The sequence below is a fragment of the Solea senegalensis genome, linkage group LG7, assembly GCF_019176455.1.
Source record: "Solea senegalensis isolate Sse05_10M linkage group LG7, IFAPA_SoseM_1, whole genome shotgun sequence".
NCBI classification, from domain to species: Eukaryota; Metazoa; Chordata; class Actinopteri; order Pleuronectiformes; family Soleidae; genus Solea; species Solea senegalensis.
In genome coordinates this window covers 15,908,560-15,930,320 of record NC_058027.1, presented here as the reverse complement: position 1 = coordinate 15,930,320, position 21,761 = coordinate 15,908,560, and the positions used below count along the sequence as shown (strand labels likewise).

The window sequence follows — 21,761 nt, the reverse complement described above, 5'->3', positions numbered from 1 at the left end:
CGTGCACAAATATGTAGAGTTGGCATGTCGGACACGTCAGAGTCACTTCTGCGGGACACTGTTGGGTTCGGAGTTGAGGTCGAAAATAATGAACAGGTAAAGAACTACAAAAAAACATAACAACGTATCTGACAAATGACCAAATCGATAAAGCTGCTTATTTCAATTGAAATGAAAATGATACACATTAAAAAGAAAAAGAAAAGGAAAAAGGAGGGAGCGTACAAATCCAATCTTAACTGCATGTGAAAGCTCAGCACGCCCATGTGCCTTTCCTGCCTGCAGACCAAACACTGGACGTCAATGACGCAGAGGCAACTTGACAGCTGCCATGCGCACACACACAAAAACACACAATGTCTTCCTTAAAGCATAAAATAGTAAAGTGAGAAACTATCTCTGCCTACTACCTTGTTTCAACATTTTCCTTTTTCACCGAGCAAAATTCGGACACTTTTTTCCCGCCACACCATACATGCCGAGTGTCTCGCCGAGACAGACACGGTGTGAAGGAGACCGTGCGGAAATAAAAATAGAGATTAACAGTTATACAAAATGTATGAATAGGACAAAGAAGAGAATAGTGCTGGAGTGGATGGAGGGAACGATGTGTGCAATTTTGTGGGACAGTTTCGTACATACAAGGTGTTCAGCTTAGCACCAGCCACACATACATAAACAACCGCGATTGATTTCCCCAAGCTTACGGCAGAATACAAGTACCACATTAAAAAGAATTGAAGGTCTGCTCACTCACACTCACTCTCTTCACTCACTCTTCAAATGAGCTTTTAACTTGTGTTTAGAAACTCAGTAGAAGTCACCAAGGAAAAAAAATGCCCACATCGCCGAGAACACTACTTCCTCCATTAGCAATGACACCGACAGATAATTAATATTGAAGACCAAGCATTTTGGGTCCATCTAGTTTTCTTTTGTTGCAGTGGGAGCTGGAGCTGATCCCAGTTGACGCTGGGCAAGACACAGGGTAAATTCTGGGCAGGTGTGTGTACTGAATCTTCAAAAGTAACCTCACTCTGAGGTTTACACATGACTGTGTTCTTACGATGCCTCAGAGAGAAGTTAAAAGAAACGTTGGTGTTGGCATCAAGTTAAAATCAGATAGCTGACTACAGACTACAGTTCAAGTGCTCCTTTGGCACACTGCACCTTGAGTGTCCATTTTTGAAGCCCTCCGAACGTTTGTCCTTCCATCCCAGAGCACCACAGGATCAAATGGGTTTTCCAATTCTAGCCAAACAAAACCTAGGATTTACTGTGCACCAGAGACACTAAATTGTTTATAGTACACATGTTAAAAACACAAAAGGACAAAAAAAAACAAACTGCACGCTGTTGGTTGATTTGTACCACGTTCAGCTGCAGCTCTGTTGCCAGGTGACAGTGGTAACGCAGCGTCTCATTTCGGTTCAGCCCCCGCGGTCTACGTGGCCAACGGAGTGTGTGCAGCCACTGGACATTGTACAGGTTAGCAGACGCGCAAACTTCATGGATGAATGTCCACTGAAGTAAAACTGCTTTCCATCTTCCCAGATTTACATTCATACTGCACATGCACAGTAGTTTTTTTTTTACATGAGTCAGCACAGACAGTCTCTGTCTGCACTGTGACTTCACACATTCGTTCTGATACGGTAAATGGTCTGTGTTTATGTAGCGCTTTTCTAGCGCATTCACCCATTCATACCCAATCCCTCGCACATTTATACAGCGCATCTATGTGCAGCACATCTTTCATAGTCGTAGTTCAAGTCCCAGTGTCGTAGGCAACCCGTCCTTCATATTATTTCTCTTAGATGGTCATTTGCGATCGACATCAGAGAAACCGCCACATATGGAGACTCTGAGTCAAGCGACATATAGTGCTATACGTGTGTCTGTATTTTCAGAGGTGAATGAGCTACAGCATGACCACGAGAACATGCGAGAGGAATCAATCAGGTTCAAAGTGTTAATAGGCTCTCATGAGCACCAAGCAATCGCTCCACCTTCGCTGTGTGTCCCCATCCATAGGCACTAAAAGACAAATGCTCATGTGACAGCAGCAAACCATTTACACTTGGAAACATTCACCTTGACATTTCAGTGGGTGGGCTGAATTCATCGTCTCTTCCCCACTGATACACTCTGTCCACTGATGAAATGGAGAACACCCAGTTACCCTTCACAGTTTGCATTTACTGCATTCACAAACTGTCAGCTCTTTAATAACCTCATTAAAAAGCTGTGCAGATCCATGCAGTTCTGTTTCAAACAATTTCATTACTGACAAAAAAGCATTATGCATATAATTATATATATATATATATATATATATATCTTATAAAGTATTCTTTCAAACATGTATTTATTTAGAATATATGTGGCTGAAAACATCAAACTTTTGTTGATGTCTGCACGAGCGTTGCTGCCTCCGTCAGAGGGTGGGCTAACAGCACGCTGCCATGCTGCCTAAAATTCCAGTCTACTGTGTGATTAAACTGCGATAAAACAAACTAAAACAAACAACAACATATACAGCCTACCTGAGGGGAGTCTTAAACGGCATACAGTTTGTAAGCTGGAACCATAAAAGCATTGCTGCCAGCACAATAAAGCTGCGTGCTTTTATCCTATTTTCCTACAGAGAAATATCACACTGCATCTCATGTACAATGGCTATTGTTGTCGATTTACTTGAGGGTAACAAACAGCTCTAAATCAGAAATGCACACATCATATAGCTCTGAAAAAGACTCAAAACATCAGCCTCACCACAAAGGTCAGTATCTCAAGTCTGCAAAGCAACAGAGTCGGTTTGGAGACACAGAATTTGAAAATTCAAGTTCAAGTTCTGTGGCCATGATCACCAATGGTGTGTTTAGAGACTGAAAAAGAAGTACATTAAATCATTTTCTGGACTGGGTAATGTTGCATAGCAACACTTAAAGGCAATAAAGACCAAGCAATCAGCCGATTCCACATGGAACATCTTTTCTGCAAAGTGGAAATGATCTTTTTTCAAAAAAATAAAACTGACAGATCTGACAGAACAAAGATAGACAAGATATGAAACACTAATTGAAATGATAAAATATTTAAGTGAACAAAATAATTACAGGTTATTCCATGTAAAAAGAAATATATTGACATCTGACACCTTCTTCTGTTTTTGTTTTTTCTGCTGATCTTTCTCAGATCCAGTCCTTTCTTATGCACTTTGTTCTAGAACCTTCTACCTGCCTGGTTACAAAGACAAAACAGAACATACAGCACAGGGGCAGGACGGAGCGCATCAATCCACACAGTAAGACAAAGACAATACACTGCCAATGTAACGCTGTATATGCATCTCTACCTCTTCATTTGTGCTTCATCTCCTCAGAGCTGCTGGCTCTGTCTCAGACGTGGACTCACAGTCACTGTCGCACTGGTGACTGTTTGTAGAGGAAACAGTCACCAGTGCGGTGTATTTATTGTCTACAAAAGTGGCCTTTTGGCCCAGTCTCAGCTGTTAAAATGACGATGACTGAGCTGCGATTAAAACTTAACTCAACTCGCGTTGTGTTAATTACCAACTTAACACAACGCGAGAACGAGAGAGTATTGGAGCATTTTTAATTGTGAGTTAGTGGAGTTTGTGGGTGGAAATGAGGACGGCTTCCAGTTTTGCATTAAAGCTGGGTCAGGGAACAGTTTTGGCATGACTAAGCCACATTATAAGCATAATGTAAATCAAGCTTTCATCAATGTGATTTGGCACAGGTTTTTCACTTTACTATGACAGCACTTACGGATGCAGCACTTGAGCACAAGACCAATTTCTCCACAGGGACAATACAGTATATCGTATCTTATCGCATCATAAGTATTCTGAGAGAAAATCTGATTTCTGCTGAGAGCCTTTGGGGAAATCTGACCCATGACGATAGTCTTTGACAAATCAGTCAGAGTTTTGGGATTCTCTAGTTTTCCTTTTCCCTGCCCTTTTGTCTCGTGTCTGTTGCCTGTCGGTCCATGCAGCTGTGAATCAGGGCCATCCTGATCTCCTACTGTGATTCAATCTGAAGAAGGATTCATTTCCTGCCTGACACTCTAATAACCTCTTTTGGTGTTAAAAAAATACAATTTCTTTTGGAATCTCCACGTCTGCCTCTGCATTCTGGGTCTCATATGTCTCCATACACTTACTAGTGCTGCTTAGGTGTAGTACACAACTTATAAACGAAGAACGTTTATTATCTTCCCACTACTAGCCTTTTTACAGCAGAAGGCAATTACAGCTATTTGAATCGCACTTAAATGCTCTGTTTAGTCATATTTATAAGGGTAAATAAACTTTTACAAGGTCGACTTGAACGCAGTGGCAGAGTCAGAGTGAACACCCTTAACATTTACAGGTTGTAAAATCAGTGAGAGCAGTCCCAGCACATGAAAGCTTACCTGATTAGAGTACCGCATGCTGACGTTGCGCTGGTGCTGGCGGGGCACGTAGCGGTGCACGGGATCAATATCTCTTGGGCTGATCAGCTCATCCACTGCAGTGTAAACACATACGCACACATGGACATGAATATCAATTGATTAGAAACATAAAACTCTATTTATCAATTACACACATATCACCTGCATCATGTGGCAATGAAGACTAAATACTTAAACGTTAAAAAATAACAGATTCTCTATGAAAACACATTATGTGTTTATGGTAAGAAACACAAATACACACACAGGCGTACCCAGCAGTTTGGCGATGTTGTACAAGGCCTGACCCCACAGGAAGAGCTTCCCATCACGGCCGGAGTTGCTGGGGAAACGCTTCTGGCTTCCATGTTTGTTCTGCTCTGCCTCCACAAAATCAGCGGGTACGTAGTAGTATTTAGGGATGATAGCATAACCTGGTAAGAGAGACATAAACACTGAGCAATGAAAACCTGGTTCTAATAAGGCAGAGAACTTCTTTATGAGGAACTGGTTACGTTTAGCTAAGATGTGAATTGTGGTTAGGTTGTGGTTAGTGTCAGGCATTAACTGTATGTGTGTGCAGAGAAAGAGACAGCACTATCTGCAGTAACAAAAACCACACCCAAATAAGACCGCAGTCACGAAAGTATCAGGATTTTATCAGCGGGATGCAGGGAGATCACGGAGCCCTGCAGCAGCAGCAGCAGCAGCAACAACATCAACAAACAACAGCAAACATATTTGTGAGTTCACGCTTTTCATGGTTATTGATGAGAGACACAAGGTACACTTATCATGTCTTTTCAAAACCCAGCAAATGAACCTCTGCAGTTTTGTTCCTTCACATGTAAGCAGTGGAAAGTCTCTGCGGGGTGGATTCAGTCCACTCCGTCTCACATCATAATCCTTTTTACATTCTAATTATACCTGTTCTATGAACAACCGATGGTCTGACGCTCTTTTCTCTGGATATAAAGACCGGTCTCTGCCTATGCTGCATGTATTTATCTGTCTTGTTGTGATCTTTGATGTAAACCAAATTACCAAGTTAAGTTGAATGGAACACCTCATTCACAGCATGTCGGCGACACAATCTGGTGAATAGGTGAATGATTTGTCATTGCTGGAGAAGTAGACTCAGAAGCCTCACAATGAAGTCATAGTTGTGTGTGTGTGTGTGTGTTTCTGGTAGTTATGTGATTACTAACCCTCATATGACTGGAAGATGATGGGCTCAAGGAGATCCTGGTATTCTTTGACCTGAGCTTTATTTCCTCTGAACACACCTGGACACAAACACACACAATATATATATTATTCATTTTTCAACACAATGGAACGTTACAGCATCATTCAAAATCGACGTAGCAAAGACATATGTAGTGGATGTAGTACATGCATGCGGACAGTATTCGTACATGCAGGCTCAGTGTATAGGAAATGGACACAAGTACAGTTTTGAAGACTAAAACTAAGTCTAAGTGCCTCCAAGAGATTTGTCCATCTGGAAAATGATGTGCATTGTCATCAGCTTGATTCTACCCTGTGTCCACCAGCTACAGTCTCTGACTGTGTCCTGTGCTTGGTGCAGGGAAGGTTCTCCACGCAGTGGCTCGATCAGTGCTTTCTCCTTTCTGACAACAGCTCCCTGCTGTGGCTTGAAACAATCAAAACAGTTACCTGAAAGATGCTAAGTAAAAACTGAACGACCATGTCACGTAATCTGTAGCTTCATCTCAATGAGATTCCCTGTGCAGTACATGCACAGCAGTAATTTAATCCATTATTAATGTACAGCTGAAAAAATAACGACAGCAGCTTTAAGGTTGTAGGGATGTTGCCTGCTTTATAAATGAGACACTGCAAATACATATTTAATTTGGAATAATCCGGCCAAACCGGCCACTGCTTTTTTATATTCAGTTTTAACTACATCACTGAATAAAATGTCACGTTGACAAGGCCACAAACAGCACAACAGGTTTTTTTTTTTTTTTATTAAATTGTCATTGTACTTATTCTAAGATTCACATTCTAAGGTGCACAAATACATTTAGAGCATTTACCTCGAGAGTCTTACGTTTTACGTTTAGTTACCTTCATTTTGTCTTAGTTGGACAAGTCTGAGATAAGAATCAAGATTGTTTTTTGTCCTGAAAATGTCAGGGGAGAATAAACTGGAACGAGGGCAATTAAATGCAGCTTGAATTCATGTTTTTTGGAGAAGCTTCACCCTTTGTTGTTTTTTCTATTCCCTTAAGCTCACACGCACGCTAACACACGTACATATTTCACGTGACACGTTTTTCTTTAAAAGTATATTTAAGTCCTCTAAAGCCTGGCAAACACGAAAATGTAATTTCCTGTCAAATGGCACAAGTCTGTCTTCCATCTTCCCAATGACCCACTTGAGGCATCAAAACGGCGGCTACAGATAGAACAAGGCTTACCGTCAATCATCATGTAGATGAAAAATATGGGAAACTCGCACTCGATTCCATCAAAAAGCTGGAGAGAGACAGAGAGGAGTGGAATTATTGCTTTTCCATTTCAGAAAGACGACAGGCACGGGCACAGAAGGCTGAACTTTAGCGGCACTCAATATGGAGCAGCTACGGCACGGGGAAAAGATGCAACACACATGACATTGTGAATGAAAATTTCATTTTTTAAGTGGTATACAATATTACCTGTCAGTAATACATTGATTGTACCCAGTGCTAGATGAGTGAGCGAGTGAGCGAGCGAGAGAGAGAGGGAGAGAGAGAGAGAGAGAGAGAGAGAGAGAGAGAGAGAGAGAGAGAGAGAGAGAGAGAGAGAACTCTCGTTGTCAAGAAACTGACGACAGTCCACCAAGATGTGACATGACATTTCCTACTGGTCACCACTCTACAGCTTGCCAAAACTCCATCAACAAGGCTACACACACATCTTCAGTTCTGCTATTGATGACTGTTGATGAATGATGTCTTTTCAAAATGATATAATCCACTCAATATATATATACAGTCTCTGGGATTGATTTGCTCACAGTTTAAAATGAGTTCACACACTTTTCATGTCATCTGCCACCATCACCCGCGACACTGCATTTATCATTTTGTCACTATAAGTCATATTATTTTTCTCTATTCACTTGAGCGTTATCAACATTTCAGCATTTATTCCATGATAAAAGTTTAGTAAATAAATACTGTGTATACTTCTATACGTGGTTTGTCCAATCAGAGCCGGTGCCTATTTTATTCAATGAACAGAGGTGTAATTAAATAATAAAGTAGACATTTACCCTACAAACCCTTTGCATGGCTATCAATTGAAATCCATTAAATCTCATCTTCACAAATAAAGAGCTGACACTCTCACATACACACACACACACACGCGAGAAGCTATATCCACTACAGCTATAGTAAGTGTTAGCGCAGCACGGTATGCATGTCTTTAAACTGTGTTTTGGCAGTGCTAAGAGGCAACAGTAGATATTGGACGATGACAGAGAGCTAAAGAAATGAGAGACAGGAGAGAGCATAAAGAGGCAGAGAGAGGCAGGCTTATTTACGGGGTGGAGCTGACGCAGTCACCCAGTGAGGCCTGTGCATTTTGGTCTGTTGAGGCTGTAAACAGGCAGGGGTCCCTGGTGTTTTGTGCTTGAGCAGCTCGACTGATTGGTAAAACTGTCTATCACACAGGCTGCTGCTCTCTGTCAATGGTAAACAGGCAGGGAGCACAGAAGTCTGCCCTGCAGTGAATTGTCTCTTTAAACAACAACAACTTCACTTGATGTCTTCTGCAGGGAAACCTGGTCTACCTGGGACTTCTTCTCTCCAGACACTTTCCGCTACATTTCATCAGTCAAAAGGAGGCAAATGAAACCGTTTTGTATGTTGTGTAGGACAAAAAAAACCCAACACAACCCAGCAAGTGCTTCATTTCTCACATGATGAGAATTTGTATTGCCCTATTAAAGACATTATATAATGGGTCTCTTCCCACTTGCAGTATTTGCTGATTTAGTAACAGATAAATTCTGTTGGTAGAAAACAAATGGCAAACATTTGTGATCATTATGCAAATTAGGCTTTCACCACCAAACTCTCAGCTCCACGTCTCTTATGTCTGGGAGAATTATGGAGATATAAGAACCGCCGAAAGCAAATTCAGTCTTCTAAAAGGGATATTGTTTTAAACATTTTTCTCCGCCACATGTGCAGTAATCTGTCAAGTCCTGCCAAAGTATTTAAAAATAAAAAAAAGTTTACTGCCTGCTACAAAAACAAACACAAATCAATTGTAAACTCTGACTTAGAAACATAAGAATTCGATCTGCAGCTGTGTTAACAGTAACCTGGTTAAACATCACTTTCACATCACAGCCTTAGTCAATTCATTTATTCTCTCCTAAGTTATAGTTATAGTTTGTTCACTGAACTGAGTCTCAATTATATGCATTGTCATTTTGCCAGGAATAAAACACCTGTAATGGGTAATGGGTTTCAGCTTTGCTTGCTTTGATTGGTGCTATTTTTTCATCTGTGTACAAAGTTTCAGATGTCGAACTGGTTTTGCCTCTAAAAAAAAGGCCAATGTCTTTTTTCTCCAACACTTTTTTCTTCACATTTATATAATTTTTGTCAATTGAAGCTGTAAAATTCTCTAGGAAAATAATAAAAATCATTATTAAAGCACAGATTAATAGGACTGAAATGTCGCTTAGATCGGCCTCCAGGCATCGCGTGAGCACCCACCTTCATTTCAGCAGGTTTGTAGTAGCGGCGATTCTTGTCTTCGTTGGCAGTGCGATAGCCATCGCGAAGGAAGCGTTTGAAGCCGTACTTCCCGCGCAGCTTGCGGATGATCTTGTCCAGGGTCTGACTATACAGAGCGTCATCATCCACCGCGAAGGCCGGATAGCTGATGGTCGGAAGTAAAGCTGCGTCTGTGTTCTGAGAGAGAGAAAATAAAAAAAAAAACCCCACTCATTTCATTCGTTTTTCGTGAGATAATTCATCTACTGAAGACCTGTGCATCGGCTGGCGCAGAAAAATAGAAATGTTAAGAATTATTTTTCTCTGCAGATCAAAGAGAAAGCAACAACAATTCTGCTGCATTAAATGTTCACAAGAGCCACGCTGTCTTGTACAGTTGAAAAAGTGTACAACAAACTTCTTTCCACGTCTGGCCACACAGCCAAAATGAGTAATTGGGTGGAAAAGGGCCAAGGACCCTGTGGTTTCTGTGGCTAAGCTCCACAGATCCTGAGTTGGGATGGAAGAACCAGCATTCAGCCTTTTCGCTGATCAGGGCTTCAAGCAGAGTAAGACTTAAAAAAAACCCTGTCATCTATGAAAGCACCAGGCACTGCTCATCTTCTGCTACTACAATTTCAACAAGGAATCATCTTGGTGGCCGCATCATACTGTGAAGGTGTTTTTTTTAGATTAAATTAGATGAACTCTATTCATCCCCTTAAGGAAATTCAAGTATCCCGTAGCTCCCACTGAGTGATAGGGTAGCTATTACAGTAAGTAATCCTCAATAAAAACCTGGACCAGCGCTCCCAAGAACTCTAAACCTATGTCAGCCACGACCCTCCTGTAGAGGATAAAGCGGTAGATAATGGATGGATGGATGGATGGATGGATGCTGCTACTGGTTTGAATAGAAAGATGAGCAGAAAACTTCCTTTCTGTTGTAATATGACAAAACAAAATACACAAATACTTTCCGGATGCAGTGTGTAAGCAGCACACTAAGGATGCCTTACTTAAAAAATCAAGCACTGCCTGATTAAGTTTCATTTTGAGCAGCAGTCGGGAATTAATATTGTTATTAGGCTTGACAAACTGTTATGACTGGCCATCTAATATTCTCATTACATTTTCTATGGTTCACACTATTAAGCAATGGAAATGGAAGCTTTTAAGCCCCAGCTTTGGACACAAACAGCTATGAATATTTAAAGTTTATTCAAATGCAAAAGAGCTTCCATAAACAGGACTCACTTTCCATACTCAAAATTGGGACTGCCTCAGTGAAGATGTCCTTAATAACAGCAGGTACATGCCTTTTCTTTTTATATATATGTATATACATATATATGGACAGCTTGTCAGTGCGAGGTATGGTTATGTTTTGCTCTGTAATCGTATTTTTAATTTATCCATTTATAAACATTTGCTGCAGTACACAGACAGACATCCAGGCTAGGACATCAGTTTCCTCCCACAATCCAAAAACATGCAATATGGAGATAAATTGGACACTCTAAATTGACCATGGGTTTGAATGTGAGAGTGAATGGTTGTTTATCTCTATCTATGTGGTCCTGTGATGGACGGGCTTACTGTCCAAAGTGTGACTCTACCTATCGCCCTATGTCAGTTGAGATTAGCACGGCGCCCCACGCGACCCTCCTGTGGAGGATGAAGTGGTAGAAAATGGAAGGGTATGCTGTATATATTCCACGACATCATGATCTGGATAAGTGAGGAGTACAAAATGTCCCTACAAGATTAAGTGGAGGATTTGGAGGGGTGAACATTCTTTTTTCTGCCACTATCCTGCTGTCAACTTCTTCATTGGTCTCTTAATTGCTATTGCTCATTCCAGTGATAAGTGCCATCACATGGCCTCATGAAAAAGTGACATTGGTGAATCCAATTAGCAGGATTTTTTTTTTTAAGTTAAGTCAACTTAATCGTATCACTCACTGGTGACAAACTGACATATTGATATTTAAGCCCACCCCAAATTTCCATTGTGAAAGCGTTACAGACATTGTATTGATAATTCGGTTTTCTTCTTTGGCATCTCTTGCTCTTTATTACTCTCATTTTTTTCCAGCTCTTTAACGTCAAACTCTCTGGCTATAGCGCCACTTTGGCCATCTAATTACTCTAATTACCCAATGTGCTATTGGCAGCTATTCCTTAAGTGTCTGCACTCGGTGGAGTGGAGAGGAGGAAATTATTCTGCTTCCCCGTTCCCTTTCTTCACCACTTATTTTTTGTTCCATCTCTGCATTTTTCAGCTTTTTGCTCTGCAGCCACTTCAGTCTTTTGCCACTTCTTTTCAAAGCAGAACCATCAATACCACAGGTATAGACAGTGTAACGACTGCACTGTGAGGGAAATGTGCTGTTGACATTCACTGACATATCGACGTGAAGTGAATAGCTTGCTTGACGTGTGCAATTAACCTTTTAATATTTTGGCGTATGTGTGGTAGGCTTCTATTTCAGTCTTTGATTGGAGGAGATTATGCACACAGCTGCTCCTCACAGGGAGTGACGTGAGTGCAGTGGGGTATATTTTCCACAATCAAGCAAAGATCAGGCAGCTCTGAGCAAATGCTGTAAAAAATAATTATCTGATATAATGCATGGATTGATAAAATACAGTTTTTAAGTATTTAATGTGGAATAAAGATGATCAATTGTTCAATTCAATTCAATTCTTTCAAGGGAAAAATGTTTTACTCTATTTAGTATGTTATGACACAATTTTACTAAAAAGGGTGAAAAAAAAATGCACATCTGCTCTTTGTTGATCATTTTTAGAACTCATCACCATTAGTCAGCATAGTAATAGCCTCACTAGTCATTTGGTATTTTTTTGGAAAATGCACAGATAGATGGGTAGACTCACATGGGAGCGAGACTCTCGAGGCAGCAGGGAGCAGAGGGTTTGTCTGTTCCTGTTGTGGGCATCCAGATCCACAAATATCACAGACCACGAACAGCCCTGCAGAGCATGGCACATAAATAAGACATCATTACTGACCTTGCACCATCAACAGATATAATACAATACAGTAAACGCCTTTAAGAAAAAAACAGGCTTTCACAGAAAACAGAGTAAATGAATAACACGTCATTTGTAAGTTCCATCTGTTGCTAAACATGGTTTCTTTCCTGATGTATGGCAATGGTCACTTCAGGAGCTTTGGTGTTTTTATCAGATTAGTGGTTACAAAGCGCCATCTGGCCACTAATTATTCAAGACAGCGATTTGTAATTTCAGCAGAGGCAAATAAGTCCAAAAAAAAAAGGGAAAAACAAGAGTCTTCTTAATGTTGCACATTATAATGCACATTTGATGCTGAATTACAATGTTTCTGCGAGATTGGCAGATAACACAGCAATGCTATCTTTGTTCTACGTGAGCAAAAATCACAAACGGCTCCTTTAAAGGTCACGTTAAAACCCTATCACACCTCCGCACCATCAAAACACACTGACAAAACTGGTCCATATTCGTAAGTACAATGTGGGAGTTTTTGAATGAGAGTGAATCAAAAGTGCCATCACTTGACAAAGTCAGCATGTCCAAAAAAACAAAGTGCTGCTGGTTAAATTTCGGCCGTCTGTGCAGAGCTTTAATTTAAAAAGCGGCCTTTAGCAGAATGACAAGGGCCACTTCATGTGTGCGCTCTGTGAAGCAAATGGTCAAACCTGTTCTGGTTTCTATAAAGATCAACCATTTCTATTAGAGGTGACAACAGAAAACCACCTGACAGATTCTTGCAAGTCGCTAAGGATTTTCTAATGTAAGTCAGATGCATTATGTATGAACACAGTCAGAGTATTTTTTATTTTTTTTTTACCCAGAAAACAGGTCCAGTCAAGACTTTTAGTCAAATCAGCAAGCTTTCTCATAGTGGTTTGCATAATGCAGTGGATTTTGCTTGCCATCAGTGTAGGCAGCTGTGTGACATGTCAGGGAAATGACCTTCTCAGAGAAACATTTTCTGGAGTTAGTGCAACACAGTGTAAGAAAACTCAGTATGTCAGATACGATGAGAGCTTTTACCTTGCTTCCACGCTCTGTAAACTGTGGCCTCATTCCAAGGGGTAACATTTTCTTTGAACATTTCATCTTAATAAAAAAAAATAAAGCTGTCTTTTCTCTGGATAATCCCATTACAGTTTCACACAGACAGAGAGCTATGAGTGAATGAAATACAGTTTTTCAATAAACTGCTGATGATGTGTTTTTGATGCAAATGTATGGACTTTGATTTACTTGAAATGAGGCAAAATAAATAAACTGATATTTTCTCACCTTATTGGAACATATCCAGAAAATATAAAACATAATTCTACAGGTTACACTGTTGAGTATTTAGTATGACCTCCCCTTACACTTGTTATTGGTAAAACTTGTGTTTTTCCTATTTCATATTGACAATCTGCAGTAAAAACTCATGCACAGTTTGCTAATATACAAGACCAATTTTCAATGATCAATAATGATCACAGAATTTGACAGACCTCAAAACATCAAAGCTAATGGTGTCCTGAGATATTTGCACAGTACTGGATAATAGAGGTTATGCAATAGAAACCAAGGCAGGATTACAAAAATATATTATATTACGCGCTGTGATAACAAAGAAAATCTGTCATTTTGTTTTATTAATTTAGTCCTTCCCATATACCTCAATTTACCAAGCCACCTATTCATTGAACATAGCCCTTGATGCTGTATTTTTTTGCAAATGTGACTGTATTATTATATGAGTCACTTATAGACCGACATCATCGATTCTAGAAAGCCATCATTGTTGTTGCTTTTATTGCTTTTAGTACTAATAAAGGTTGAGAGAGTGTAGAATATACTGAAAGAATATTAAAAGGAACACATTCAATTCAAAGAAAAGAAAACGTGTGTGTGCATGTGTGGTCCATTGCATCCCTGCTTTTTTGGTGACATTACCCACACGGAGCGCACTGTAGAACCTGTTCAGATTTGAGTGCAACATTTAATGACCAGTTTGAAGAGTTGAAAGATGCACCACTTGGCAAGAATAATTCTATCCACCCACTTCAACTTGTCACACCGCAAAGCTGCCATTCTTTGTATCTCTTGTGTGACTCCAGGGGATAGTGGAAAAATCCAAACTTAACCAAACTGAAGACTGAATGTCAAAGATACACAAATACACATATTCTACATGACTGGTGTAAAATGGGATCGCAAAGTACACGACGATCTACATGTTCCAGTTAGAGGTGTAGGCTCGGTGAGTGGGTGAGATGACAGTCTGCTGGGAAATCAAGATTGAAGTTATTTCCAAGCACTTGAATGTAGTTCTTCCATTCCTATATAGGGGAAAAAACACTACATGGACCACACACACACGGCATGGGTCATAAAAACGCCAACTATACAGAAATGTTTTTGCAAAAAGCTGAGCTCAGTGACAGAATTTCCATGGTTAAAGCCCTCACTTTGCAGCTGATCAGAAGAGAACCACCAACAATACACAGCCAATCTTACAGCCCAAATACAATGAACCTAATAACACTCTAACACATTAGATGACTGAGGAAAAGACAATAGTAGTGAAGGGTTTATGTTCCAAACCATTAGTAGATGTTGCCGTTTTATTTCTCACCAAAAAGAAAGACAAATAAACACATCATCCACTAATGGACGTTACAAATCAGACGGAGATAAAACAAAGTTAAAACAGAAGTCTGGAGTCTGCAGAAACACAAAGAATCTGCTGAGCCAAACTAAACCTTGCTGGATGACTCAACTGACAGTCAATCATTTCTCTTGGACACAGTCACAGCATCGATGCCAGTAGTACTGATTATGCTGATGATGTCTCTTTGTTTTGTTTGATGGTGTCGCTTCCTTCAAACAACCCTGCATTTCTATTCAATTCAACTACTGAAGGAACTTCACATACAAGCATATTTCGCCGCTATGTGGGGCTACAATGATGCTTTTATAGATTGAAAATAGGAAACTAAGAAATCTATCTATACAGAAGTTGTGTGACATGATTAGACAAGCGACAGGAGAACAAGTATGAGGAATAGGGAACATGTACATGGAAGGGGCGAATTAATCAAATACCTGGTTTCCAAAAAGGTTGAACCCATTGATGGCCTCCAGAGCAGCTTTAGCCAGACCCACGGAGCTGCAGAGATAAGGAATGATGAGAATTATACACAACAATGGAACACTAATGCACAATGGGTCAGATCAGATGAAAAAGAATATCTTGTATTACATGGGATTGACAACAATTGTTGTGTTGTGATGGCGATAACAAGATGGACTCTTTTTTTTTAGGTGTCGGAGGCCAAAAATAACAAAACGCAATAACAGTCACCCTTGAATGTGAAACAGCTAACCGCGGATTAAATCAGGATTAAATAAAGATAAAATATCCTGAGATTGTGGTCTACTGAATTTCACACTGGCTGGCTACTCAGACTGCAAGGCCGACTAAATGTGAATCAATTTCACTGTCATTTTGTTTCCCTTTCTATCCTGCCAACATTTCCCGAGAAAAGAAAAGGAAGGAGGAGGAGAAAAAAAAAAAACTGCAGGAAACTTGGCGGTGACTGGCAGTAAAGCTGCTGACAGTACAAAATGAACTCAATTCAATTAGAGAAGTTTGAATCAGTTCTTCAAAAATAAAAGATGACGGCTGGCGGATTCAGCCTCGACAAGAGCTCTGCTAAAACTAGCTTTGTATGAAGACGCACTGTAGTAGCAGTAGCGGTCAGCCAGGCTGTCAGCACCTCACACGGAGATGGAGAAAGCAATGATGCTCGGTGGGGAAACAGGAGTTTCTTTTTTTGGTGAACTGATGGGAAACAAGCAAAGCAGCGTCATGATGCAACAGTTTCAACTGACAGGTGGAGATAAAGATTCACATGATGAAAGTGTTGCTGTAGACGGGTGAGTGTGTGAGCGCGTACTGTAGACTGCAAAACAATATTCTGCCAGTCTTTCAGTAAATGTCTTCACATACAGTACTGCTGTTATATCTCAGTCCAGGGCATGTTCATTTAATGTTGTTTTAATGTCCAGTTGGTTTGTGGTAATTCAGCACAAGCTGTCTATATAGTTGTATAATAACAATGGATTCTATGATGGCTATGACCATGTGAAACAATGTGAAACTATGATGAGTATTGCGATGAACCCACAGAGAATTATTACAAGTCTAATAAGACTTCAAATGAATGTCAGTGTGTGAAATAAAAAAAATATATAATCAAGAAATGTTCCATGGAAATATGAGCACATCCCGTTTTAACATCTGTAGTAAAATGAGATTAGACACGCTACTTTAAATAAAACTGCTCCAGTTGAGCTGTTTGACTGAGTAGGATGATAAACATGATGCAAACGCAATTAAAAGGATTCATTTGATTTGATATGGACAAACACTCAAAACGCACAAAAAAGAACACACCCCTGCCTGAGGAGAGATGACTGCTTAATTTAAGCGTTTACACATCTTATTTACATGGAACCAGTCGGAATCTGCTACAGTTCACTGTTTGCATCCATCATTTTAAAGCTACATTTAAAGCTGTGGTGCATAACAATTCAATAAATCAGCAGTATGTTGTTGTGTTTTCCGATTTGTGGTGGTGATTTGCACTTCAGGTCCACCGTAGAAGTGTCTCAGCTGACGCTTCCGCTGCATACATGCAAGTTGGCCTCAAGTGTTGCTGAGATTATACACTGACCTGCAATGCAGCTCAGTGCTGCCATTGTTGTATTTGCTGCCTCGCTCCCAGATACCGTAGTCAGGCACCCTGTAGGCCCTCTCCACGCAGAACACCAGGTTCTGGATGAACGAAACCTGCACACAGAGGACACACATCAAGCACAGGAAGACATGGCCATCAGGGATGACCGCTATACAATCGGAATGAATACATCATCGGAGACACGGCATATTGATATGTAGAGTCTCTCTTAGACACTGTACTTGCATAATGGGTGACCTTAAATAAGGAACAGGGTCGAGGTGTGTGACCCTGGTGCTCATTAAAAAGTCACTTCTTCATCAGCGCTCATACTCGCCCTGCAGTCACGCAAACTGTGGCAGTAGATCAGGCTGTAGTTTCATTACCTTGTCAATCTCCCATGACAAGAGAACAATTGGACACTTGTCACAACTTCCTTCCATTTATAGCAACATTTTCTCAGAACTCATCAACAGTGCCCTTGATTTCATCGCCTTACTAAAGGTCAGAATGTTTATGGTGTAATTAGAAAAGTTGAGGCGATTCTCATATTTAAAACACTTCATTTGAGAGAGATGAGACAGAAAAGCAATAAACACATTTAAAAAAAAAGGAGGGGTGGAATCATGAAATGTGTAATAACTTAAAGGCATTGAATCATTAATAAGACATGAAGGTAGCAGCGTGTGTGTGTGTGTGTGCCTTGACTGATGGGAGATATAATCTATAATGACAAAGCACGGTAAGGAAAGTGAGAGATGAGAGAGTGAAAGAGAGCGATGAAGAGAGGCAGATAGAACCTGTGTGAGGACGTAAATAGGCCAGTCTGTGAAGGAGGGCAGGGAGAGAGGGAAGAGGGAAAAAAGGTGTGTGTCGAGTCTCTTATTTGGGGTTTTATGAGCGACATGATTAACGAGGGGGACTTTTTAGTATCTTAATGGTATCTTAATGAATGTTACTGCCCGCCAGCCAAACGAGCCTCTCTGTCTAGCTGCTGCTGGACCATTGTCCCTGACAGCACCGCTTTTCGGAGGGGTGTTTGCAACTCATGGGTACATTTTGCAGAGCTATGTTCTTCTGACTGCATACACCTGTATTACGTAAAAAAACAACAACAAAATCAACAACAACACAGACGAAGAGCAACACAAGCTAATTAGAGGCTTAATTTCATGCTGAATGAAAGTAAAAATGGCATCTGAGGAGAGGTCGATAGTGCATCTTCTCAGAGGACATGCGGCAGCCTTTTCTTAACCACCTCATGGAGGAAAATACTGCAATGCAGCTTCCAGCTCAGTCAAGTAAACACCTTCACAAGCAGTGGCAGCTCAGAGCAAACTAATAAATTATACTGTAATCATGCGATTAGTTAGGATGAAACGCATTTCAAAGAGCGTTCAAAAAACAAATCACAACTCCTTCGGTTTGGTGAAATTGACGTTTGTTCATTCAAAGATTGATGGGCTCTGTGTGCATGTGTGTGTGTGTGTAAGTGTGTGTAGGTGCCTGTGTGCTGGCTTCAGACTGCTTCTTTTAATTCACATTAGCTTATAAGTATAATTTAAACGTGCAAATACAGGTGGCTACACAACAGGACTGCCCTCATTAAAGAACGCAAAAAAAGAAAGAATGTGCTGCTCATGTCAATGTAGTTGACACGAGGAGGGAGAAATGGAGGAAAATGAGATGTCACTGGTGAGTGGGCTATGCAAACAGAGTGAAGACTGTATGCTCCAAAATTGATTAGTGTCATGTTGGTCATGTCCTCAATTTTTTAGCCCCTTTCAGCAAACACACATATACCTTTACCGCCAGCGCAAACTTGACCACTCTGTGGCAGTTCAGTAAATCTGTGAATAAGCCGACAAATAAAAACTTGACAGAACAAATGAGTTTCTGAAGGCCTATAAACAATAAACAGCATAGTGTGTAAACTCAACAGCTGCGTCGCCTTGGTTGGATTATTAAGAGCGGAACATAGAGAAGATTAAAAATTGACAGCAGATGGACGCATCAAAATGGAGAAGAGACCATTCACACTGTAGACGCTTTTCAGTGAACATGCGTGTGCTGCCAATAAGGTGATAACAGTTGGATTCCCAGGAGAACATTTAAATCATTGCAATGTTACCACGTTGAAAGTTAACAGGGCATCTCTGATTTATATAAGTGGACATGTATCACACTGGTTTATTTGACTTCATAGCAGCAAGTTGGATCAGAGAAGAGCACCATTTAATCTTATATCTTTGAAATTTAGTAGGTCTACAATGTTTTTAAGGTGATAAAAGATCCATATAATATATCTCTATATATATCTATATACATATAGATGTATCTATATATCTATACATATATATGTATATGTATATATATATATATGTATATATATGTATATGTATATATATATATATATATATATATATATATATATATATATATATATATATACATGCACTATTTATAAATGCCTCAGCATTATAAATAAATGTTTAAAATTGACAGTGCTGAAACACAAACGGCAAACCGAAAAAAACAATGTGTAGAAATGAGTCTTAAACTTGACCATTTATAGCCCGCAACACACTAAAGGATAAAACATTTTTTTCCAGATTTCAGTCCTGATCTCCCACAGTGGAAATCCTCCAGTGTGGGGCAGGCTTAATGACCATTTAAGCAGACCTGTTTGCCACTGATGCCACTTGAAATTGACAGTAATGGTTGCAAATGCTGATGTTTAGCAGGTATGAAATATGAGGGAACCCAACCACAACCTATACAATAGTCACACAAGCCGCATGAACGTGGTTTACAAACACACTGTTGTTCCTACAGCCACAATGATACCATACATCCTAAAAGTACTCTCAACTGACCAGAGAAAATAAGACCGAAATGACCTAAAATGTAACGTCAGTGATTATACCTCAGATAAATGCTGCGTGAAGATGGAGCCAGAAAACATGACACAAATAAACAGGTCAGGTAAAAATCCCTTGTGTCTAGAATCGATTACTTTGGCAGTCATTTAAAAGTCTTGTTTACCTCATCAGTGTTGTAAATGATCTGCAGGCCAGAGCAGATCATCTCCACTAGGTACAGCAGAAAGAGGGAAACAGCATCGATCTGCAGCAGTAAAAGAGGAAAAAAAGAGAGAGTGGATGAGATACCATTAAAGAAACAAAAAAACATGTGTGATATTTCCAACAATACAACTGTCTTTGATTTCCTACATTGTGTAGGAGCTGCCATGTGAGCTGTATATTAGCCAAAAGCAGTGTCATCAATAATGCAATTTACGTGCCTGCAAAGTTGCTTTAAAAGGAATATAAGCCAAGAAGTAAATGAATATGGAATAAATGCTTAACATTTAGAGCTTGGATGATTTTTTTTGTGTTTTTCTTTGTCTCGGGCAAGTAACTGTGGCTTTACTGAGACGATCTGTCCATTAATTGGGCATTCAACATCTAAACATTACTCAACAAAAGGGCCTCTGTTCACACACCGACAGAACAATAGGTTGTGAGCGCCAATTTAATGCACATCCACCACTTTCCAACTGTACTGTACATGCATGTACACTCATTTATTTGTCCTGTTTGCTCAATTTTAGCAAGGCTTACCTCTCACAGATCATTTCACGACCACAGCTAGTGAACTTGTTACATCGATTAAACAATAAACCCACAGAGTAATGTGGAGGAATTCATTTTTTTAAAACAAGGAATAACCTTTGCACATAATCTCCAGCTGGATATTTTAATGTTGAGGCTGATCAGTATATACTATCATCCTTATTAATCCATATTCATTTTTCATGATAACTGAATTATGTAAGATTTCGGTTGCAATACTAATCAATTATTTCAGTGAGGAGTGAATGCACTTATCTGCACAATGGCTGACCTGCAGGTGGTGGTAGTCACTGTAGGTGTGAACCTCGTCACCGGAGTCGACATTAAACACCGAGTGCAGACACTTAGAGGGGCTGGGGTCCTGTTTAAACTGCTCCACCTGGTAGAGAGACACCAACAAAGAGAGGACGTGATGAAAGCGAAGGGTCAAGTGCAAACGGCGAGTAAAGGAAGAAAGAGAGAGATGGTAACAAGAAAAAGAAACTAAGAAACCACGAGGGCAAACAGACTGGTGAGTAATGCACACATGAGGAAGACAGAGAAGTTTCATCTGCCCTTGGTAAAGCCTTCACATTAGCAGTTCCTTTCACGGATGCTTCAGCTTCCTTTGGTGTTTGAACGTCATTCAGTAGCTCTTCTGTTTGAGAAGCTGTCAGTGTTTTAAATTCTGTCAAACTTAAATATATTTTCGCTGCAAAAACACAACAAAATCAAACAGTTCATACCTAAAATATGAATTAATATGTTGTCCCTCACATTAAAAAACAGGACTATTGACAAAATGTCCAACTTATGAACAATAACCTTGGGTTAAATACTGCACAACCCAACAACCAAACTCTGACTTGTACACGACAAACAGAAACATATGAATGTAATAACACATTGTCGGCTGTTTTTGTGTGCTGTGGTTCATTGGTGGGTTTGTGTGTTTGCTGTAAGGACTCGACTACACACCCATTCACAGCTAGGCCACCAGCCCCGTAAAGTTATAAATAATTGGCCCTTTGTCCCATTTTTACCTCGTTTGTTTCTCTTCTTCCACCACCTCTCTACAGTGCTCTCTCCATCATCGAGTCCCCCAACGCTGTCTCCATTATTCTTTCTCTCTCTCCGTACATCACCCTCCCTACTCCCCATACATTCGATCATTC

General features: G+C 40.1%; 1 protein-coding gene across 3 annotated transcripts in view; it reads right to left on the bottom strand.

Moving 5' to 3' along the window:
• Positions 1-21,761, bottom strand: part of phkb (phosphorylase kinase, beta) — a 72,838-nt gene that overhangs the window by 33,942 nt on the left and 17,135 nt on the right. For all 3 annotated transcript variants that reach the window (XM_044029825.1, XM_044029824.1, XM_044029826.1), the window contains 10 exons: positions 20,879-20,986; positions 20,018-20,098; positions 16,970-17,085; positions 15,336-15,399; positions 12,114-12,209; positions 9,213-9,410; positions 6,915-6,972; positions 5,673-5,750; positions 4,740-4,898; positions 4,444-4,538 (listed from right to left, as the gene is read on the bottom strand). In XM_044029825.1, coding sequence (XP_043885760.1) covers positions 4,444-4,538; positions 4,740-4,898; positions 5,673-5,750; positions 6,915-6,972; positions 9,213-9,410; positions 12,114-12,209; positions 15,336-15,399; positions 16,970-17,085; positions 20,018-20,098; positions 20,879-20,986 — 1,053 coding nt within the window. The remainder of the gene's footprint in view (positions 1-4,443; positions 4,539-4,739; positions 4,899-5,672; positions 5,751-6,914; positions 6,973-9,212; positions 9,411-12,113; positions 12,210-15,335; positions 15,400-16,969; positions 17,086-20,017; positions 20,099-20,878; positions 20,987-21,761) is intronic.